This window comes from Anas acuta, chromosome 5 (assembly GCF_963932015.1).
Source record: "Anas acuta chromosome 5, bAnaAcu1.1, whole genome shotgun sequence".
NCBI lineage: Eukaryota > Metazoa > Chordata > Aves > Anseriformes > Anatidae > Anas > Anas acuta.
Window position 1 is genome coordinate 58,254,566 of NC_088983.1, and position 24,008 is coordinate 58,278,573.

Here is a 24,008-nt window from a genome sequence, read left to right on the forward strand (position 1 = left end):
CTGGATTTGCTGTCAGGTCACACTGCTGATTGGAAAACGCTGCGTGTGATAGGGTTTTCTCAGTGCCTGTTTGGAGAAGGGGAAGGAGGAAGAAACACTCGTTTAAAGCACCCACCTTCATCTTCAGGACCTGTTCTCAGTTGCTGTAAGGTTGGTTGCTGGAGCAGTGAAAGGAATCCTACTGACATCCTGAAACAGATAGGCCTGGTTGGAGTGGCAACTAAAATGAATGAGTTGCCTAACCCACCACAGAGAGAGAAACAAAGAGCTACTTCTCTGCTAGTCCCCCACTTCCCTCACAGGAATGTCAGGAGGCTAGGACTGCCTTCACGTTGGCTGCCTAATTGCAGCCAGATAACGACTCTGTACCTCCTGCTTGGCCAACACAGTCTGTGCCCTAAAGAATCTGACGTGCGCCAGAATTGTGGCCATGTGGCTACAGTCTAGGCACATTAGGTCTCAGGTGTTTATCAAGCAGCAGGGACACTTGGCTGGACTCACCTACCTTGAAAAAAATCAGTGCAAGGGAATCCTTGAATCTCAGCTGACAATATCAGAGAGAAGAGAGATAACGTTCCCTTTCCTACCCAACACATACTGTACATCATGAAGTGAGAAGGAGAAGTACACGTGTTACCAATGCCACTAACATTCTGTATTCTGGGGGTGAGGGAAGCCACAGAACAGGAAAAGTATGTCAGTCACAGTAAGACATTAACCATCAGCCAAAAGAGCATCAGTCACTATTTGCAGTTTAAGAACACAGGCCAGAGGCATAAAAAAGATTTTTTCAATTAATTGTGGAATTGAAAATTTTCCAGAGAGTTAAGGATACTTGTAAGATATAATGAAGTGCAGCCCCCTCGTCTTTCATACGGAGGTCAAGCTCACAGAAACCCGGCCTGCCGAGCACTTTCTGCTGGCTGCAGAATGAGGAATTGCATGCTGCAAGAACCAGCATCTGGGGGCTGCTTCTGAGAAATTCATGTAGTGCAGCACTTCAATAAAGGTGGCTTACCTTGCTGATAGAATCTTGGAAACGGGGAAATGAGAGGGAGAGACATAAAATGCCTCTCACAGCAAAGACTGTAAAATGACTAGGAATAACAATAAAAAAAAAATCATGTAAACATTTACCTTTGTCTTCACTGTACTCAGAGTGTTGGAAGACATAATGAGCATCAAACAATAGAGTAGCAGTAAGTACTTTCATTGAAAAAGGGGCGACAGCAAAAACCAGAGGACATACTCCGTCACTCATCACCCCATACTTCATTTTTGTAGCCATCTACCATTATTATTTGGCGTGCTATTCACCAAGCAGCACAACTATGGACGTACTTATTTACAGGTCATTGGAAGTCTGGCCTGTGCTGCAGCGGAGTTTTGGTTATATTTCACAAAAGATAGCTTTATTTGTGTTTGACTAATGCAGGCACAACTGGAGGTTGATTTTTCTTTTTTTGGCTTTTAGTATAAACATTTCTGACAGCTCTCTATTTTGGGTGCAGGCTGAAAAACATTGTTTTGTAGTTGCAGAACATTGCTGGGTAAATCAGAAGACATTGTCTTTACGACTGAACTTTTCTCTCAAGAAAGCAGGAGGAGTTGCTTTATTTTTTAATTCTGAGCAGTTTTATACACACCATTCACTCCAAATATTTGATGTTTGCCACACTTGTTATGAGTTTCTCCAGAGAGATGCTGTCTTTTGGCAGCAAAAGATAAAGTTGACTGATACAAATGAGTCACAGTACCCCAACAGTAATTAACAGTGATGCAATACCCAAGCGAAAAAGAGGACTTGAAGAATTAACTGTTGAGTTTTCTTGACGATGCAGCTGCACTTTAAGAGAGAAAGCTCAACCCATCATAGAACTCCATTGTGTACATTAGAGAAAAAAGCTTGGCAAGATACATTAAAGATTTTTGCTAAAGAGATACAAATATTTTGCAAGGTCGAAGGGCACTCAGGCAGGCTGTACTTACTTCCAAAGAAAAGCAGGCAGTATGACAAAGAAACAATAATTTTTTTTTATCTTCATTTTCACACTTCATCATCTACGAAAGACTGTCTTTTTCAACCTGCTGAACTGATTTAAGCCACCTCAACTCTAAGTTAACTTTTACTTAAAAGTCCCCGTATGACATCGTAATCTAAGAAGTTATCTGTGCTTACGGTTTCAGCACAGTTCTGCAGAAGGCCAATGCTTCTATTTATAAACTGGATTGTACTATTCTATAAAGTCTTTATACAAATCTTATAGATCTAAAGAGAAGGAATATTTTTGTAAGAAGACGAACGATTGAAGCAACTGTGTTATAGCACAATATGAAACTTGACACTGTTTTCTGCTGCCAGTATGATTCCCAAGTGAGATGGATAAATTGTGGTCAAGACCTGGACAGGTTAACTAGTGGTCATCAGTGCTGGTGGTACCTTTATATACAAAAAAAAAAATGGATACTATTGGACAGGGCATTTGAAATTTAATACCAGACATGAAACAAGACATCTGTTGGACTCTCATTTGTTTCTCTTTGAATGGGCTTTAATTGAAAGCTCAGTGAAAAATGCAGGTTACATTCTTAGTGTTATCAATAGTTTGTAACAGCAACAACATCAGAACAGTGATGCATCTAATATTTATACACTTTCTAATTTTAGATGTCTAAGAGCAATACATTATCAGATATATATATACACACAATTTCAAGCAATTAAAAGTAAATAATAAACCCCTCCTCCCAAAACCCTGAAACAATATATTTCCTTACACTAATAATGTCTTTTTCACATATACTTGACAAAGAGTCTTTTTAAGTTACTTATCTTAAGAGTAATCTGTTAATGGAGATCCTGGACCAGCCCCATTAAAAGTTCAGTTTTAAGTTTATACAGCTTGCTAGCCACATAACCAGCGTGGCTTTACATTGTAAACAAATCCCAAATGTCTACAATGATTGGAATCACTTTTGTGTAGAGGAGATCTATACATCGCATGATGGAATAAATTTAAACCAATACATTAAAAGGGGGGGGGGTGGGGGGGGGCGTGGAGGGAAAGAGAGTTATTTGACAAACAAAACAGTTTGGAGGGATCAATTATGTGATTATTTAAAAAACAAGTTAACTTAATGGTAAGATTCTCATTTTCTGAACAGAGGTTCTGGTTCATCTAGCTTTAACTGCTCTAGAAATAATTTCTTAAAAAAAAAAAAAAGGTTTGATTTGTGAAATTCAGAAGCGTTGCTTCCAACCTTAAAAGCTTGCCCTTTGGCAGTACGAGTACAAAGCTTACCGAAAGTATCTCAGGTGATTGTTCTGTCTCATCTGGTGAGGATAACTGTACTAGCATTTGGAAACGTCAGGATATGCACAAAAGTAGTAAGCATAAAGCTTACCTTCAACAGGGACTAATCACCCTACCTGCTGCCGGACTTAAAAAGGTAGAATAAAATGTACCTAGAAAAGTTCAAGCGAAAATAAAAACAGAAAACTGCAAACACCCATGGAAGGTAAGCATAGGTTAGAGTAATCTTGAAACTGCGGCAATCTTGCTCACTTTTTAACAAAATTACAAATAGAAATCTTCTGAACTTTTTGAATAAGAAATTTTGTAAGTCCAAATGGAAGACAAAGCTGAGCAGAATCCTACGGTTTAGTTAACTTGTGTCATATGGGACGCGAAGACAGCTGCAGCTTTCTGACAGAGGTGATCGAAGATGGCTGATAAAGTTTGCAGTAGCTCATAGTGTCCCATCTGGTTTATTCACTTGTTTGAACTGTCTAAAGGGCCAACTGCAGTTTAGTCATGTTCCTCTGGTGCATGTTGTGATGACGAACTAATTCATCAGACCTGGCAAATTTTTTTTGACAGCTGGGCCACCGGCAACTGAAAGGCTTTTCACCTGTTAACAAAACACCCTGTTATTAACTGGGTATACGGCTTGCCTGGGACACTGCTATTTCTTTTCTTTCTGCGGGGCTGTGAGGAGCTAGGCAGATCTCCTGGCAGGAGGAGAGGCATCCTGGGCCATCCTGAGAGGGTGTGGGACTGCCCTCAATTACTGCTCACATCAGCACTCAGTGCTTGCTTACATCTCCCCCAGCTGATGTTTACCAACAGCCTTTCCACGTGATGTAGAGCATTTTGCAGTGGATCGTTCCTGAAGACAGGACTTTGCTGAACACCCCATTGCCGTGTTTATGCTACTCTCAGTTCTTGGACAAACTGGTTTAAGAGTAACTCTGGCATTCACACAAGCTTCAGCTGAACCTCTGACTGTGCTGCAGACGTGCTGTTACTCACTGTGAGAAGTGTCAGTGACTACTTAGAGCTCGACCTCAAGTCAAGGAGAGTTTTTCCTGCAAGTTCAATGAATTTTGTCCAGAGTTCTTTGAAACTGGTGAGTGTAAAGGAATATGGCAGAAGCAACAGCAGTCAATGTGAAGTTTGCTGACCCTGACTGAAAGTTTCCCAGTACTGTCTAAATAAAATAGATTCACATATTTACATCTATGGGAGATTTTAAAGGCCCCAATATTCAGTATTTTTCTAACATTCTTACAGGTATAATAATAATTCACAGAATCACAGAACTGTAGGCGTTGGAAGGGACCTCAAAAGATCATCGGATCCAACCCCCCCCTGCCAAAGCAGGTTCCTTGGAGCAGGCTGCCCATTCACTAAAAATGACCCCAAACGAAGCAGATACAATTTTAACAAGAAATGCCATCACCTCTTTACAGTTTAATCTGGTCTCTCTATTTTCTATGATATTTAAGAGGAATTTCAGGCTGTGTGTCTGATGCCGCAGGAATGCTGATGGAATGCTTTCATTAGCTCAGAGCAGTGCCCACTGACTCGGGTTTCTTTTAGACTTGCATTTTCTTCCCCTTCACTGCCCCAGACAGATGCAGTATTTTACAGGAGGTTCAGCTCTGGACTCTTCCATGCTGTCTATGTACCTCGTACTCTCCAACTCAAGACACGAGGTCACCCAAACATCTTCTTTTCTTCTTTGCCTCACACTTTGTACATTTCACAAACATCCAAATTCAGGCAAAAGCGAATCTGGCATTGGCATAAATGCTGTGTATTTCTGTTTGCAAAATCCCATGCAATAAACAGATTATAGAAAGCAGGGAAATCAACTTAAAATCTACTTTATCCAGTTAACATACATGCTGGCAAAAGCATCAACCATCTCACATGAGTGCATAAAACAGTATGGGACAAAGCTGGTCTGGTCAGAGCTACTGATAAAAATCACAGATTGTATAAAGTGGTCCTCTTACATCTCAGCAGCGTTAACAGAACCATCCTGTGAACTGATGCGAGCTACGTATTGCTGGCAAACTTTTCACTGAACTACCACAATAAAAGCAGCAGAGTTTTGCTGTTTCACAAGCAATTTCAATTGTCCACTCATGACAGGGGGCAGCAATCTATTAATTCAGTGCTGGACACAGATTATCTTACATAACTTCACTATACAGGCATCAGAAATAACATTTCAATTGCTAAAAGTAGACAAGAGGCCCTGAATTTGTAGCCTACCAAATAGTTTAACAGTTGCTTTACAACTAAGCCACAAGAGATGAAAGTTACCTACACTTCCCTTCACCAAGACTTAACATGGAACAAGTTAAACTGAACTAAGTGTTTTCTTGCAAAATTTAGGGGATGAAATAGAAAGGAATGAAGCTACAGGGCAGGATGGACACAAAAAATCCCCAGCTATCACTCATGCTCATTCCTCTCAGGATATGTATATTTAACAGTCAAAGGAGCATCGTCAACAGCAGCAGGCAGCTGAGCTGAGAGCCCCCACAAAACCTGAGCCAGTGGCAGGCAGCGAGCCCAGGCAAAGGTCTGTGCTACGAGGTAATCAGCACTCAAGTGAGGCTGCTTTCAGCAACGAGGGCAGGGTGGGCTTGGATCACATGGGGCAAAGAAGAACTGGAACAGGGAGATTAGTTTCAATAGAAAAAAGAGAGTAATTATTCACTGATTTAGCTGATCTGGGGTAAAAAAAATTACGGAAGTCAGGAGATCACGGAGTCTTTCCATGAATTATCAGATCAGTTAGCAGTGAAATGTGAAGGAGAATATAGTTTTTCCTAATTTGCTAACATGTGGCAACCACTTGCCATTTTGTCTCTACCAGAATGTTACCTCTTGGTGATAATGAAAATATCTTGCTTCATACGCACGCACCAGAACCAGATCCTGCAGCTCAGTGTGAAATGCCAGGGATAACCCGGTAACACAGCCATGCCCTTTGCCAGTGCAGATATCATCACTGCTTGAAGCATTTATCTGGCCGGTGCCACAGGAAATGCCATTATTCTTAGGTGAATCATTCTCTTTATTAAAATTTCTTTTTTATACTTGAAAGTCTTTAATAGGTATTTTTATGGTCCAAAAAAGAAGAAAGAATCCTTAGCAGAAGAAAAAAAGAATTTTCTGGCTCCTTGTCCACCAGTAGAGAGACTGAAGTTAAAAAGGCTAGCCCTGGTGGAGAAAACACTGTGACATCTAGTAACATGCCAAAGCACTTGGTAAACAATCACTTCAAAAAAATATGGCATATGTAGTGGAAGGGAACATAAAATGTCACTTCATAAGAATAATTCTAAACCTTAAAACTAAAATATAGAGGTTGCTGAAGTTGCCTCTTAATGGTGTTTACACTTAACGTGAGGACAAAGTAGACTAAAATGCCTGCTATTTTTTTCCCCTGTATTCATGTGAAATATCATAGTTTCTACAAAAAGGTCCTCGAATATTTGAGTAAGCTTTTACTTCAGCATCTGTCAGTGTGAGTTTGCAAAAGGCACTCCTTTTATCTTCTGGAGAGATTACAGTACAAGCAGCAACAGCAAGAGCTTTGCCGTGCTATCCTGCATTAGGCTCAACTGACACTTAGGAGAAGCATGAGTAGGCATGAATACTTTAGATTACAGACCTTCAGCTGAAGCTAGAATTAAAGTTTCTGTCTTGTAGGTTTTTTCAGTGAAGGCAATAGATCAAGTTGACATTTGTGGGCTGAGACCATAATGTTTGTTTCACTATAGCTGACAAAATATATTTTACCAAGCTGAAATTTCCTTAAACACGACAAAAGAAAGCGTAGTTTCAAAAATCACCTAAAGCCCACTGTGAAAAGTGACTGTGATATTTAGGGGATGTTGTCACGCTGGTTAATCAGCATACTCTGAAATGATTTCTGATGTTCTGAATATTTAATCCCTGGTTAAGAGACTTTCTAATCATGTAATTTACAACAACATTGTTTAAAAATTAATAAATAATGAAATATAAATGTGAATAAAGGTTTACGCACTTGTTTTACCTGTATGAGTCCTGGTATGAGTCTTCAGATGATCAGATCTGGAGAACTTTCTCTGACAGGTTTTACACTGGAAGGGTTTCACACCTGAATAGAGAGAAAAAAACTATTCTTATATTCCAACACCTTTTAGAAGGGTGGATGACATCAGCTATTTCTGTATTTGCAAAATTCTGGATTTTTTTGTACTAGTTACTCTAACTGCTCCTCCCAGCTTCATGGCTACATGTTACAGAAAGTCATTAATCAGGCTGCCACACACAGTCCCTTTGTAACCCCCTCTTCCAGTGTCTGGGCCTGAAGCATCCAAACAGCACCAGCATAAATAAACACCCACTTATATTGTTGGAATAAGGAGGATCTGCAAACTTCCATTAATTCTGATCCTGTGGCTTGACGCTCTTGCCATCATGTATGAGCACACATGGCATGAGAAAAATAGCAGCACAGAGGTATATTTTTATATACTCCCAGCAGTCTTAACTTTACACTTCTGCTACTTATTTTACACGCTACACATAGGTCTCTGGGACTGCTGAACACAAAGGTTCTAGTATGCAGGTGCTAAAAGCATATCATCCCAATGAAGTATTTTTACCACCAGCTTTCAGAGATACTTCCTCCCCCTCTAAATATCATTTCAGTGTGATAGAACATCTTTAGTAAACGTAGTAGGCAGAAATTCTCCACAGAACTTGAGTAAACCAATTGTGAGACCATTCCCTGAGATATAGGAGACCCAAACACAATTTCTTGCTGCAGTTCAATCAGAGGAGTATTCTAAAACCCCTCCTCATGTCCCATGCAGGGTGCCCTCATGGTTCAACTTTCAAACAGGAGGCCAGAGTCATTGTTTTCGTGTTTTCTGTGATTTTGTGAACAGCTGTCTCCCCTGTTAATCTGGGCCTCCAAGAACTCCAGAAATGCTGAAGCGGGCTGTCTTGATAATTCCAGAAAATAGTGTATGAGCAAAAATCAAATTGCTGAATTTCAAATAAACTCAGAAATAGCTTGGGCTGTCTTAGAATATTCTACCCGGTAAATGATTGACAAAGAAGACTCACAAAGTCTCACTATGACCCAGACCTGTTCATGACTGCTATTGCCTTCTCCATAGTATGTTAACAGCTGCTATACACTTTCCAGGTTATTTTTGGCCAGCTGCACTCCAGCACAATCCAGCCAGCCAGACTGTCCACATTTCTCTCCTTGATACTCCTAGAATTCTTCTTTAGTTGGCAGAATTCAAGAAAGGCTCAAATCCAAGCTTAAGTGTCTTGCTGAATTAGGTACTTTTAGCTGATGTGGTTTTTCCTTCTCCCTTCTGCTTTCCACATGCAAGTGCACAGTAATTTCACCAGCCTTTCAGGTTACGCACATGCAGGATTCACATACTAGCATTGCCAAAAAAATACCAGAATATCGACAGTAGCATTTGTCAGACTACTCATTGGAAATTCTTTCTTGCAGAACTGTTTTTAAAATAGTGGGTTTCCTATACTGAGGATACCGTATAGAGCGAGGAGTTTCATTTAGAAAGCTGCTTCAAAAAATGGTGGCAGGACAAAAAGCTTGCATATACAACCATGGCAGTAATGCCAACAGCAAAAATAGGCGCACCCCCCTCCTAAAACTAACTTTGAGAATTTGTTGCTGCTGGCATTGTGCATGAGCAGACACAACATCAGGAAAATAGAAATTTCAAGTTCGCTTTTTGGATCACAATTCACATATAGAGGTGAACTCTACAGAGTAGAGGTGCAGTGCCAACAAACCTGTGTGTCGTCTTTGGTGCCGTTTGAGTTGGTCTGAACGAGAAAATCTTCGTTCACAGTCCTTAAAATCACACTGATAGGGTTTTTCACCTGCAAAATACAAATGGCTTATCAGAAAATGTGGCTAAACTGGGGAACATGTCAGCTAGACTCTGAAGATTCAGTGTGTTACACTAAGAAACGCAGACTTCATTTCTAAAGCAATCTAGTGAAAGGCCAGAGTCTCATTTGCTACAAAACCATACAGCTGTGTTGGAATCAGTAGGGTAGGGCTGGCACAATTTTACCACTTTGTCACTGATCTTAAATCTGTTCATTCTGAAAAATGATCCACTAGGCAAAAGCTGCAAAAAAAACTTTAAGGTTACATGATTTTTTAAATTGTTTTCTTCTGGAAAAGAACAGAAATGTTTTGTTTTATATTTCTGTGAAAACCACATTAAGCTCTTTCCAGCTGTTTCAGTTATACATCATTTGTACAAGGGAACAACTTGCAGTTTGCTCTAAATTGGCTTTGAAGTAAAAACTAAACAAATGAGGTGCAAATTTTAACCGTACTAAATGAATTAAAAGAAAATGAAGAGCACAATTCCACCACAGAAATTCCACCACACATTCTTCTGCAAAACACAAATTACTTTTCTTCTGTAAAGCACCAGGATTTCACATGTAGCTGCACACCTCCCGCAGGCAAGCACACAAATTTTTGCAAAGCCTCGTGTGAATATAAACACTTCCTCCACACTGTACAATTCAGCTGAGCTCTTCAGGATGTGTTCTCCCTAGGATCAAAAGCAAGCTTCTGACTTAAAATAAATAAATAAAAAAAGATTTTGAAATCCCTGTAAGCTAGTGTCTCATATGAATATGGTTTTCTATGCAAAGGGCCTCACCAAACACATAAGGATTCAAAAAGAAATGCAGAAATCAAGGACCTTGAGGAAAGAGGGAAACACTGCTGGATTGTAGCATACTGCAGAGTTGATGAAGATTTGGCCAGCATAAAAAGACTTAATCCGTGTGCTGTTACAGGAGGAGCTGTATGACATCTTCGATCTGATTCTCATCTACTCTAAGGCCCTTCTGCACAACACTGCAATCCTGCAAGAGACTGAGATGTAATTACAATTATACCTACACAAAGTCTGTTTCCAGCGCCTCAGCCCTACAGAGAGGTCTCAGCATAAGAGCTAAGGAAGCACCTCTCACGGCAAAGCTGGAAGATCCTGGGCTTTATCTGGAACATACACACTAGACCAGCTGGGACCTGCTTTATCTACTGTGGAAAGCTGAGATACAAAACAAAGATCAAGCATGAAGGACCTAAAGAACAAAATGCAGCTGAAGATAGAGGGTGGAGTGGGTTTAATTTCTCCAGGTGTATTTTTAAATACATACCACTCATGAATCTTCACTCTAAGTGTCTGCATTTCTAATTATATTATGACGAGGAAAAAGTTTTTCTGAGCACCAGTTGCAATCTTGAATGGGAACTGTAAATGTAAGGTACTAGGTACTGCAAAGGAATATGTCTGTGATGCCATGTTCGTCTTGTTCATCACTTGTGAAAATTAACTGCTGTGTCTTATAGAAATACTTGTTTGAAATCATTAGGATAGGTGGGCATCATACTGGATCACAGGGCTACAGACATTTATGCTTTGAGAAGAATTTTTTTCAGCCTGTCATCAGACACCAGGTAAGAACAATTAAGGAGGCATTTGAAAGGCTTATTGACAGAGCTATCCTGTATTTGTACAGGACTGTGGTCTTAGATACTAGTACTATTTCGTGTAAAGGAGGAGCCTTCTGCTCTAGGTAACAGCATAAGTAGCATATTAAGAGCAGCATTCCAAATTCATACTGGTGTAGCTGAGATCAAAATTTCACAAAAGCAACTAAATCTGCAAGAACAAGTTAACTTCCTGTGACAGTCACCCAGTGGAGTTTACTGGTTCTCAGAGCTAGGTGTGGATAACTTCCATGTCTGCTGTGCTTAATTTATTAGCATAAGGGATTAAAGTTGCCACAGGTGTTTGAAATAGTTCCGTACACTTTGACCACAAGGACTCCCAGGGGGGTGCCTGCTTTTCAGAAACCACTTACTTCCAAGGAATTCAGCCCTTTGGCAGATTTAAGAGGGGGAATGTCAGCAGAGCAGAATGCAGTGACAGGATGATTGTCTGCTAATTGCAATATAAACGCAGAAGATAGTTAAGGAAGGATTTGAATAAAGCGGTACAGGAGGTCTGATGGCATGCACAATAAAAATATTTCTTTATACTTTAAAATATAATCTTGGTTAAACTGAGGACAAATTTAACCAATGCACATAGGAATCAATCCAATATGCTTACACAGAGATATACTGACACTGCAGAAGACGAAAGGTAAACAAACAAGGGGCAGCATGATATTTGGACAGAAATCCTAATTTCTCTTTCCTTCTACATCTTCCATGTCAGCTAGTGTCAAGTAAAATGCCTGCCAAAGCCAACTGACACATACCTGTTAATTTCCATAAATTTCTTTTGAACAGGATGACAAAAATGTCCCAGATTAGAAAAAGTCTGCTGGTGCCTCATTAAATGACTATACAGAAAGGGACTCTTGGACTGTTAGAGCCCCTCCATTAAACAGCTGAAATCTCTCAATGCACAAAAAATATCCTGTAATACTGTCACCTTCCTATGTAGCCCTATACAATTGCAAAACAAACCAGGAGAAGAAGATGAAGCTTCACCAGTCCGTTCACCTGTGACTCAGAGATTCCCACGGTTATTTACATTTCATTACTAAAAGACAGCATGCAACAAAAAGGCTACACTTGGTGCATAATGAAATGGTCAAAATGGGAGAGGATAGGTGGAATAGCAGTTCTCCTAGAACAATATTTAGAAAAACATTTAGAAAATTAGAAGCTCAACAATCACAGAATTCTGAATCAGCCTTTGCATTTATCACAATAAATACTTTTAATAAAATATACCTATTTGCTCAAAGCAGATTAACTTAAACTAGAGGAAGAATGCCCGCCTCCTCTTGTGAAAATTAATTTGCACAGATGCATAGGAAAGCAGACATTGGCACTGCTGTAGCAGTTGCACAAACATGCATAATCATTCCATTTAATTAAGGCATGCAGCAAAAGCAAAAGCCTGCTGCTAACAAGAAAACATGAGAGGAGGCTGATTTTGAAACTAAAGACGGCAAGTCTGAATGAGAATCTGAAGGCTTGTCTATACTCACTTCACCACCATAAACCCCTTTGCTTCTATACCCAACTAATCAAATGAGCACGATGCTGTAATCACAGCTTTACCGCACTAGCGTAACATGTTTCTATTCAACATCATTTGCTTTAGCAAACTTAGAGAAAACTTCTGTCTCTGTTTAATAGGGAGTCTTCATAGATAACTTATTCTGTCACCTCTGTGACACAATTCAGGTGTGAGAAGACATCATTACTGCTGTGAAACTAATCACAAATTTTAAATACATAAACGATCTTATTTCATCCAACAGAAATGAAAGCCTAAAAGTGGTGCATAATGGGTAAGGCCGAAGGTCCATCCAGCCCAGCAGTCTCCCATGGCCCACTGAAGATACAGGTATTCCAAAGGAAAACTGGCAAAAAAGTGCTAACCTACATGTTACCACACTAGATCCTTGCAAGAGTGCCTGTGCAGTTCCTAGCTCGAGCACAATGACACCCCTTTACCATTGCTTCTACAGAGGATATAGCTCTGTCTTTCAAAGGCGTTGCAATGATGAACTGCACTGACTGTGAGGCATTTAGCAGCATGGTAACACACCATAGTGAAAAGATACTGGCTTAGTCAAAGCAAGGAAGTGATTCTTAGATGAGTAGTGTAAAAATGGTTATTAGACCATTACTTACACCACCTAGAGCCTCAGAAATTCACCACCAACAGCCAAGTCCCCTACCACATAAAGGATTCCTTCCTGATTTACACGATCTATGATTTTATTGTAGAAACTCATGCCTGAAGTTGAGCACTGTAAGGCTGAAGAATATGCCCAACAAAAAGGCAGAGAGTATTTTATCTGCAAAAGTGCTCCGTTTTTCATCAGGGTAAACCCACATTTTTTTCCAATGTGTGGTGCTACACCCAAAGGGGCTGAAGCAAGAATGGCGATGTTTCCTCCATACATTAAATTAATGAAGGTCTAGACATCAACTTGTTTCCACAAAGAAATCTCTGAAGTCTGCTACAGGACTACAACTCACATTAATTGCTGAACTGTTGAAAAGTTATATGTATTTTTGCATTTCCCTTCAGGGCCTATCTCCTGCAGCAAAATACACCAAGATAAGAAAAAAGCTTTTTTGGCTGTACATGTTTCAATAAAGGCATTGTTAACAATGGATAAGCAGTCTTGGAGGGTACAAAATGTCAACATATTTTCAACTAAGGCTATGTTGAAACATTGGTTAGAACAGATTACAGAACCCAATTTTGTGCTTTAGGTCCTTTTTAATTTTGCAATACTGCAACTGGTGAATGGAAGACCTGATGAGCCAAGTTCTCTGTAAGTATCTATGATAGAAAGGAAAAAGATAAGCAAGAGTCAACATTATTCTGTAAGGACACAATCTGTTGTTTTAATAGGAGATATATGCTACTCTTTATTTTCAAATCGTGTCCATAATTTAAAAATTGATCTAACTTTACACTAAGGAAGGTGGAAGAGCTTCAAACCCATGTGTGAATACAGAACCATCTTACAGTAGGATGCGTAAAATTATACATTGTCTGTGGAGAAGTATGCCAAACAAACAAATGATACTCCACTTGAGCTAATATCTGACAGTTCTAACCTCAAAATGGCTCGTCAGGATTTCTCCCTGTCAAAATGCTGGAGTGGAAGAAGAAAAGATGCAGCCCTTCATTTAGTAAGACATTAGGTGTTATGTTTACCAACTACCTTCCATCTAAGTGAGTTTGCTAACTCCATCAAGCCCAATTTCTGTATTTAGTATTGGTGTTAATTAGTTCATTGAGTTACAGACAGAAAGGTGATCAGAGAGACTGAGACAGCTACATGATCATCAATAAGCACCAGCAACATCAACCTTAGTCATATTGGTCTGTTAAGATATCCCCTCACCTAACAGTGAAGAGGTGGAGAAAAGATGAAGACAAGTGTCAACTGTAGTTATCATAGCTATTACCAACAAAGCACACAAATTCTTCATCGCAATGATTGATCTGCCTTTGGAGACAACTGGTTTGCAAATTTTGCTTTTGATTTAGAATGGTTCAGTTGGAAGGGCCTTACAAAGATCACCAAGTCCGACTGCCTGACCACGTCAAGGCTAACCAAAAGTTAAAGCCTGTTATTGAGGCCATTGTCAAAGTGCCTCTTGAACACTGGCAGGCATCAACCACCTCACTAGGAAGCCTGTCCCAGTGTTTCACCACCCTTGCAGTATAGACATTTTCCCTCATGTCTAGGCTGAACCTCCCCTGGCAACAGTCCCACACACCTTTCTGATGACCAGCTTCTCTGCAAGGAGGCACAGCTCAGGGACAGATAGCCAGAAAAGACGTGAAGTTACCCAGCGGACTGGAAATGGCTTTACACCACAGCAGTCAATTCAACTGCCCAGGAGTGCTGAAGAGCATGGGTCTGAGGAGAACCACATGGGCACCAAGTCCAGACCCTCCGCTGCGCCAAGCAGCCAAGAAAATATGGTAACTCAGAGTGTTCACAGACTGTCTGCTCCAGATGCTCCCATACAGCATAGTTCTCCAAGCACTCCCAAAAGCTAGGACCAACAGGCTACAGGAGCAGACAAGAAATAAACGGCATCATGTCCTAAGTATTTATAGCAGCTGGGAATTTAGTAAGTACAATTTCCAGATGATAATCACAGCAAATAGCTAGTACCTATACAACAGGCTGAGGAACAAAACCCAATTGTCCCTGACAGTCTGACTAAGGGGAGAAATCCCTTCTGATCCTAAATGTGAACGCCTCAGCCAGGCAAGTTAACCAATTACCCAAGCAATTCTCATAGTGGAAGTGCCATATCCCCTAGCTTCCTCTCTTTAGCTGCAGCCAACCTTGAAAACTTGTGTCGTCTTACCAATGGCAACATTTTTATCAGCAAATACAAACTTTGGGAGTCAAGCTGGCCGCTTAGAGAAAGCATCTTGCAAACGTTTGAGAGGAAAAAAAAAAAAGTTAAAAAAAAAAAAAAAGTCTTATAGACAACATATCAAAATATAATGTTAGAAAGATCTGGGTCCACCTTACCAGAAGAGGTGTTTGAGGAGAAAAAAAAAAAATCCTATACCCTGTTTAACTATAGCATAAACCAAAGGAGAAGGAAGGGTGTTTACGACCTCAAAGATATGGGGAGAAGTCTCTCTAGGGATGCTAGATTTCCATAGTCCTGTCCCCTATGTCTTCTAGGGATTTTCTGACTCTACATGCCTAGATTTTAAGTAGTATAATGCTAGATATCTTCTCCATTTAAAGGGGAAAAAAAATGTAAGATGTGTCCTTGTGGTGCATCCAAAAATAATATTGTGAAAGCCAAGCAACCAAATGGAATAAAATGCAGAACCAAAACAAACAAATTATGATTGCTAAGGTACAGAGTAAATCAATTTAGAAACGAAAGAAATAGTGATTATGAGAAAAATTCAGAACTGCTTAGGCATACTCAAGAAAAATACTGCTGTTAATGTGCCCCAAAAGATCTACAAATTTTCTTCTGTTCTCAAATTATTTACAAAAAAAATATATAATAGCTTTTCTGTAGACCTTTGGCTTGGAAGACTAAATTACTGTTACAATCCAAATTATCTCACATCTGTAATCTAAGCAAAAACGAAGGTGTCATCTGAGTATTTTGCAGCTTGCATGTTCAGAAATTAAAAATGCTTTGTAATGTTCATTTCTTACCTATCATGGCGTTATGCAAGTACATGTCACCACACAGTATCCAAAAGGAAAAGTTTGCAACTGTTTTTTAATGAAACATTAGACAGTCTGCTAAGTCACAACAGTATGGACTACCTTCCTGTTATCTGTTTTATCCCTTTGACCTTCTGTTATATTCACAGTTAACTGAACACCCATTTTTATAGATTTTATTCACAGATTTCTCAATTAGCACAGAAAGAGCTGTCTAAATAAAAATATGATAGGCAATAAAAAATGTGTAAGATGCATATCTGAAGATATTATACATAATAATTACACACTTCCAACACTATAAATCTTCCAATAGAGGAAATAGTCCTTTTTAGTAGCCTGCAAGATACAGCAGGACATGTTATTTCCACATTTTGAGACATAAACTGGATTGCCCAAAATCAGATAGAACCCAGATCTTACCATATGAATTAGTGGCTTCAAGTTCAATTCTTCATGAAAAGATCCCAGAGCAAGCAAGCTCCTTTGCCAGTCCCTGCCTCCAACCCCAACCAGACATGGCTTATACAGGGGGAGAAGATGATGGGAACTTCTTAGCAGTTAACAACAGTTAAATTTTGGAGCTTTGATGCTCCTAAATTAAAGAAAAATAGAAAGGAGAAGAAAATTCATGGCCCTGAATGACGTCCTCTAACAGTCTGAGAGGGAGAGAGGTGATCTACTTGCTGTCAGGGCTGCTCTGTGTTTTATTTTGCTAGATTCACAGTCTTCTCATCTGAAAGGGGAATTGCCCCAGTGACAGCACGCATCTACCCCAACTGGCATGTTCTCACTGCCCCTGACCTGGCAGTTCATCTTGTGCACCTTACAGTGTTTCAGAATCGCCCCAGCCATTCTGCTGTCCAGTGCTCTAACTTGATTTATAGCCATCAACGCTGACACTTACCAGTGTGCTTTCTGCTGTGCATCTGTAAATGGGACAACTTAAAGTATCTCTTGTTACAGCCAGGGTACGCGCACATGAAGGGACGTTTTTCATTTGTCTCGCTTGCTGATCGGACAATAGTTGGTGCTACTCCCGGCACCCGTCGGACATCCTACAATGACAGACGTGTATGTTCACAAGCTTTTGTTTAGCACATTGAAAGGCAAGCACTCAGGGGCACTTCTCCATGACAAAGAGATACTTAAATATACCACACTGCAAACAGGCAACTGTATTTTATTCTGCGTTAATGAAGTACAACCTTAGTATGCCTTAATCTGTTACTTCCAGCTTATTAAAATTATTTGAAGGTAAAACACAGCAAACTCTACTCACTAAATTCTCTCACCGATATTTATATGCAGGATTAAATGGGCCACATTCCAGCCTCAGGTATAATCACACAATGATGAAAGTAACACTGCTTGGCATATGAAATAGTTTTAGGTGTATTCCAGTGTAATAGATAAGAGCATTAGCCAGAGTAACATTCCCTTCTTTTAAATATTCAAATATTTTAAATATTCATACAAAGTTAGGGTATGGGAAAAAAATATGTATTGGGTTAATACAAATTGGTAAAACATAAAAAAAGAGAAAGGTGGAAGTGGTGAATAGTTCAGCTTTAATGAGTTTTGGCCTCTGTCACAATGTTCCATCAAAGGTGATCTTCTCCTTCTGGGATAATTAACTTCCATAAACAATGTCCATGCTTACTTTTATTCACTCAACAAAAAGCTGGCTCGTGAGCCTATTTCTGAGAACTTGCTACTGAATAATGACTTACTAAACCATAGAGAAAAGAATAAAACATTCTAAAAACATTCATCAAAATGAATGAAAAATTAAAACTTTGCCATCAGTTTTAAGAAGGTATATTTTTTACAGTGATATTTATCAATGATATAACTGTTGAGAAAGGGAGGAAATTAACTCCCATGAATGATAAGTTCCTTCCAAATATTTCTTTAGTCATTAGGAAACAATCACTTATTATATTTTGTTTTAAGGAAATGTGTTTGAATTAGTAAAGCTTCAGAAATCCTTAAAAGCAAAATGTCATCTAGTACTTTTTATGCAGTCATCAGACTTGGTCCATTGTAGCCACAGAAGCTTCACATGGCCAAAGTGGCTGGAGCTAGAAGTTGGAAGCGGAATCTTGGACCATCTGGAAAAGCTGGTCAGGAATAACTGCTTCACAGATATATTTTAGAAGGAGAAATGTACAATTTTAAACAACTGTTTCAGAAAGAAACTTTGTATTATACTTCAGTGGTTTCAGGGAAGTCGTGACACTTGTGTCAAACATTGATACCACAGGGAAACTGAAATCAAGGATGGATTTATAAAAACCAGTGAAGTAAGTAGTAAGTGACCATTACAAGCAGGCAGCAGTTTTACTTCCCCATGAAGAATGGCCTTCTATACTCACTTGTATGCCTCTAAAAACTCCATGGGTGTGTATTCTGTATTGGGCCCCACAGCTGTATAACATGGGAGCACTGTGGTTCTCATTTTCATATCCTGCTGTATGGCTGTAAATAAAGAGGAGAATAATGGAGAAATGAAATATTTTTCACTACTCAGCTCCATTTGAAAGGTTTCTTTTCTTAAGTTGGTGATAACATATGTAGAGTTTGCTTTTGTAGCCAGGTTATCCAAGCTCAAATGGAATTCACTAAAGGAAACCTGCTCCACCTTCATCTGAACCCGCTCCCTTCCAGCACAATGCACTGACTCCACGCATACATCTATTAGTATCCATTAAGACAGTCCAAAAAAAAAGAAAAAAAAAAAAAAAAGCCATGGATCTGAACTCTGATGCATTTCACAAAGATTTTAGGTAAGGGGAAAAATCCACATAGCAGCATAGCTGTGTCATGTGCACATGTGCACATGTACACGTTATTTATCAGTTAAATGTGGGGCTGGCTATTGCTAATATCTTTTGGAATGAGCAAAATGCCTCAAGTTTCACATTAAGTGCAGTGGATTTTTGTCAGCACCTCATGACTCAGATATTACCAGATACTACCAAGAAAGTGATGACATTTATAAGAATAGCAGTCATGTACTCATAAACAGAGATTACAAATCAGTGTCCAAACTATTTATCCCACATATCAACTTGCAGGGTACACTACAAATTAACCCCTTATAAAAATAAATAAATAAAATAAAAAGGTATAAATTATCAACATTCCTCACACAGCATTGTGACAATTTTAAAATTTTGTAACTTTTGTTGTGGTTTTCGGGTGTCACAATCATATGCTCATTTACTTATACTTATTCTTCAAAATCCTATGCTCTGCTTTCCAGAACATCAGGGATATTGCTGTTTTTCCTGTCCGCAACCTTCTTAACATAAAAATAATGTAAATGTTACATTAGTGTGGACATTGCCACATGTATGAATATATACTGGCAACAGTACGTGTTCGTATTTTACACTGCACTAGAAATAAGAAAGCCCAGAACAAAGCCCAAGGGCACACAGCTAGGGACAAAGATGGATACATAGGATGTTATCCCAGTCTTTGCCAAATGCTTGCAATAGCAATTTTAAGGGGTCCCTGAGGCCCAGGCTCTCATTTCACTGGTCCTTCCTTTCTCTTCACTTAAAGTTCATGTGCAGAGTAGAATTACAAGGAAGTTTTAAACCTCTTAAGTGATTTGCAGAACAGCCAGTGGAACTGGAATGCGGGAGACGTCTCAACCATTTGTGAACTTCACTGAGCAGGAGGGGAGCAGTATTTGTGAACAGCTATTACCGCAGCATGCAGGTCACATTCCTCGTTACTCGTCCACATAGCGGCTTGCAGGCTGCCACCTGGCAGATGCGATCCTTTAGACCAAGTCTTTTGCTGGTAAAATACCAGTTTCAAATCCTGACTCCACCTGGCCATTCAAATGAAAGGCTATGCCTTTAGGCAAGCGTGCTCCATTTGTTTCAATTTTAACTGCCAACTGAGTGATTATAATGAAGTAATTTGTAGGGTGGTGGCAATAAGGTATCTCTGATCTGTAACATTCTGTAAAATACCACTGTCTGATTTAAATGGGTTAAATACCTCTCTAGACACATACTATGTCTAACTGAACAGGGTCTCCTCTCTGTTCAGGGTCCAATGTGGCTCTTATTGCCCTAATACAAGTAACAAATTATCATTTGCACAACTCCCATTCCCCACTAGTATTGAATTTTCCTCTCTATTTAAAGGCAAATAGGAGGAAACTCCACAGGTGTTAAAAAACAACAATAACAAAAAAAAAAGCAGTTGAAAAGCACCCTGTCTATGGTGATACCCATGTTAATCACAAATCAAAACAGAAATAAGAACTGATATATATAAGGAGGGATTTCCGTAGTAGAAGCTGTTGCTGATCTGTAATACATCAGCAAGTGTATGGTAAATATGAACGTCAGCATTAGTTACCCCACATAACTGTGCAACCTCTCACCCATGCCTGCGTTAGCAACCTTACACCTTACAACAGAGACACTGAGTCAGATAAGAATTTGCAGGACAGAAACTTTAGAAGGAGAAACAACAACACGCAGTAAGAGGTTAGGCCACAAAACCCAACCTAACTTTCCCTCCAAATTCCCATGGTTTTCGTCTTTCAGTGATGAGCATTTTTGTAAAGACCAGTCAGTTCTGAAATAATTCCTCCCAGGAATAAGAAATAGAACAAAGAGCCTGTCTGTGCCCTCAAGAGTGACACTGAACGGGAGTTATCCTTTGGATGATCTCCACCTCAATTTTTATTGCTTATTTGGGAAGGCTTCCTCAGCATTCAGCCTTCTTCAAATTTCCTCCCATTATTTCTAATTATACTACACCATAACTGTACACACAACTGCAAAGCCTAGAACATTAAAACTTTTCAGAGCTTCTTGACCCATGGTATATGAACAAGGGAATAGCCACAGCTCCCTGTGAGAGACGTTTTAATAAGCGGTAATCACAGTTCCCATTTTACATGGGCAACATACTCATCAACCCTGGCTGGTACTCAGCATGGTCACCTGGATGATGACAATAAAATCCATCAGGAGATTCCTTGTTTAAAATGGTATTTATTCACTACAAAGCCCTACGGAATAATCTGGCCTCCAGGGAGACAGAAATTAACAGGTGATTGCTCCTGCAGCTTAGTGAAGAAACTGGAACACTGAAGGGGTTTTCACCACCAGTCCCTATTGCTGCACTATTCAATCCAACCTTCACTCTGCATCAATAGTAACCTGGTTGTGAAATACTTTTTTTTTTTTAATTCCAGCCTCTTCACTCAGTGCATCCATGGTATATGCCACAAAAGGTATACCATGCTTATACAGCTGTTTGGCTTTGTGATGCTGCAAATTATATGCTAAAATAAAACTGATGCAAAACTACATATATATATTTGCATACACGCAAATCTTCTAAATATATTACTGAAACTCAAACACCTGCTTTACTGCATACATAAGATAATGGTGCAATGCAGTCCTATGTAGATGAGCAGTACAAATAACCATTGAATTTTATACCTCCAGTACTTTAAGTAACTGGAAGTCTTAAGAGGGTAGGAAATTCCTAATTTCCATCTTTTCTAGTCAGGCATTCTACGTTTAACTAGGCAAACAGACAATGCCTCATACACAGAGGCCACCAAAATCATAAAAATCAGAACAGAAATTGTCCTGATACGCTCCCCAGACTAGGTAATATCCTAGGTCTCCACCAAAGCACTGTAACAGCTACATCGTCCATCCCAGATCCACTGACAACTGGACTGTCAGTTAAAAAGATGACACCCCCCAAATGATATATACTGTGCCGTTGGGATGAGCAGTGCTAACTCGGGGTAGGTGAGGAAAGGAGGCTCCTCGGACACGCGTCTTCCCTCCTGCGGGACAGGCTGCCCAGCACCACCACCGCAGCCCGGGGAAGCGCACGCAGCACGCCTGGCAGCTCAGCCACGGCTCCTGTGCTGCCTCCCCCAGCTGCAGAGACACTCAGCTGAGGCTGGGGGGATAAGCAGGAGGCGAAGAGTCGAACCAAAAATACTAGAGTCCCCCGAGTTACAGATAGGAGAGACACCAGACCAATCCCTTCACAAGTCCTAAAAGGACTCAAAAAGTAAGCAAGGCAAGACACAAACTAACTGGCCTGTCAGTTTCTAACAGGAATTTTTGTTCGAGTAAGGACTGAAGGACTTGGCTTCCCAGTCTGTTTCTGCCTTTGCTTGTAAATATACAATTCCCTTTAATTTCAATGGGAACAGGACAGGGGCAGAACTGGACTATAAATATTTATAATTCATCCAGTTAGTTGGTGAAAAAACAGCTCGGTATATTTTGTTCTCTGGTTCTAGGCAGCCAGAAACAGACCTGAAAACAAATCCATAAAATGTAACTCTAGATAACTGGGAAACAAAGTCTGATACTTGTGCAACATAAAATGCTAAGCAAGCGCTATGTGTTGTAGAATATTTAGAAGCACTTGCATTTACCATTAGTCCAGCAAATCCTTAACACTCGGAGAGTAGCTCTTTTAAAATGATTAATCTCGAAGTTGTACAGATTGTACAAAGATTAATAAAAATGAAGGTTTTACAGATGAGAACGTGTGATGAAAAACAGAGCAGCTTTAAAGAGTTGTATCAATCTAAGTGGTTATAAAAAAAACTCATAAAAGATGACATTCTAATCTGAATATTTTTAAAAAATAATCAAGCTGCAATTTCTCTCTCACACCATTTCTACTTTGTTAAACTGAAATTGTCTGTCTAATGTATAACCCAGTTACAACTTAATCTGAAAAGTTAAGCTTTTTATTATTATTTCATAAACCAAAAAAGGGAAGCTTTAGGGCATACTGAAGAGAGTTAGAAAATTTCAGATGAAATGTGAGTACAAATTGATTCATGAGATTCAGACTTGGAAGAATAAAAAAAGCCAGAAAGCAAGATTACATAAAACAGGCACCACATTAAGCCTCAATTTAATTGTGTTTCAATGCAGGAACAGGAATTTTAGGGTTTAGAAACAGAGCCAAAAATGAGGCAAAGTGAGGGTGTGGGCTAGTCCCATTGATAACAGAACATAAAGGAAGAGAAGTAGAGTTAATTCCCTCTGCTAAAATATTTACCATCCTAGCACCCTGGGAAAAATATGTATGGAGACAGCAAAGAGATTCTGATTAGTTATATAGAAGATCATGTTTCTGCCTGCTTTTTGTCTAATACTGCACAGAGGGTGGAGCTTAAAGCTGCATTTTTATCTGTGCTTTCCAAGGCAAAGGAACATTAAAAAATGTGATTTCACAGATTACAGCCCTTCTGCCATCTTCTATGAGAAAACCAGCTGGTTGATGACAGGAAGGCACCGGATTCAGGAGACTCCAGTCTCATCGACTTCAATAGTTTGGGGGATTTTTGACCTCAGTGGAATCAGGATTTCACCCAACACGAGATCCAAAACAAGATCCTCAGGTATCAGTGGGAAAGGGATGAGTGTCAGAGACCATGGGTCATTGCCCATTGCCAATTCATGTTGATTATAGAACTGATCCCAACTAGGAAGTTTTACACCTGCAAATTTTACTAATAATATTGCTATAGGTAAAAAGAAAAACATTTACAATTCACTTGTAAACAAAATCTGTTTTAAATGCAGTTTTAATAGTGTTCTACAAAGATTACACATAATTTTCCTTCCAGTGAACCTCAGCAAACAGCAAATGTCCATGAAATATGCTCATCATTTAAAATGCAAGGAAAACCAAAAGAGTAAAAAAATAAATAAAAATAATAAAATAAAAAATAAAATTGTCTGGTTATATATATATATATATATATGATTTCAGGTGACTGTCAGAAAAATAACTTTTACTCGAGCAGCTGAAGAGAAAACTATGCAATATTTCTGTTAAGTCTTGCTGTTGGATATGTGGCTCTACTTCTTGCCTACCATGCCGTATCAT

General features: G+C 39.4%; 1 protein-coding gene across 11 annotated transcripts in view; it reads right to left on the bottom strand.

Annotated features, from left to right (window-relative positions):
- Positions 1 to 1,583: 1,583 nt before the first annotated feature.
- WT1 (WT1 transcription factor) overlaps positions 1,584 to 24,008 on the bottom strand; it is an 83,570-nt gene continuing 61,145 nt past the window's right edge. For 8 of the 11 annotated variants that reach the window (XM_068685067.1, XM_068685066.1, XM_068685068.1 and 5 more), the window contains 5 exons: positions 18,464 to 18,566; positions 16,993 to 17,143; positions 9,135 to 9,224; positions 7,354 to 7,446; positions 2,531 to 3,912 (listed from right to left, as the gene is read on the bottom strand). In XM_068685067.1, coding sequence (XP_068541168.1) covers positions 3,791 to 3,912; positions 7,354 to 7,446; positions 9,135 to 9,224; positions 16,993 to 17,143; positions 18,464 to 18,566 — 559 coding nt within the window. In that variant the 3' untranslated portion in view covers positions 2,531 to 3,790. Of the gene's footprint in view, positions 2,441 to 2,530; positions 3,913 to 7,353; positions 7,447 to 9,134; positions 9,225 to 16,992; positions 17,144 to 18,463; positions 18,567 to 24,008 lie in introns of those variants that run through there. The other 3 variants (XM_068685064.1, XM_068685063.1, XM_068685062.1) reach the window with 3 other exon arrangements.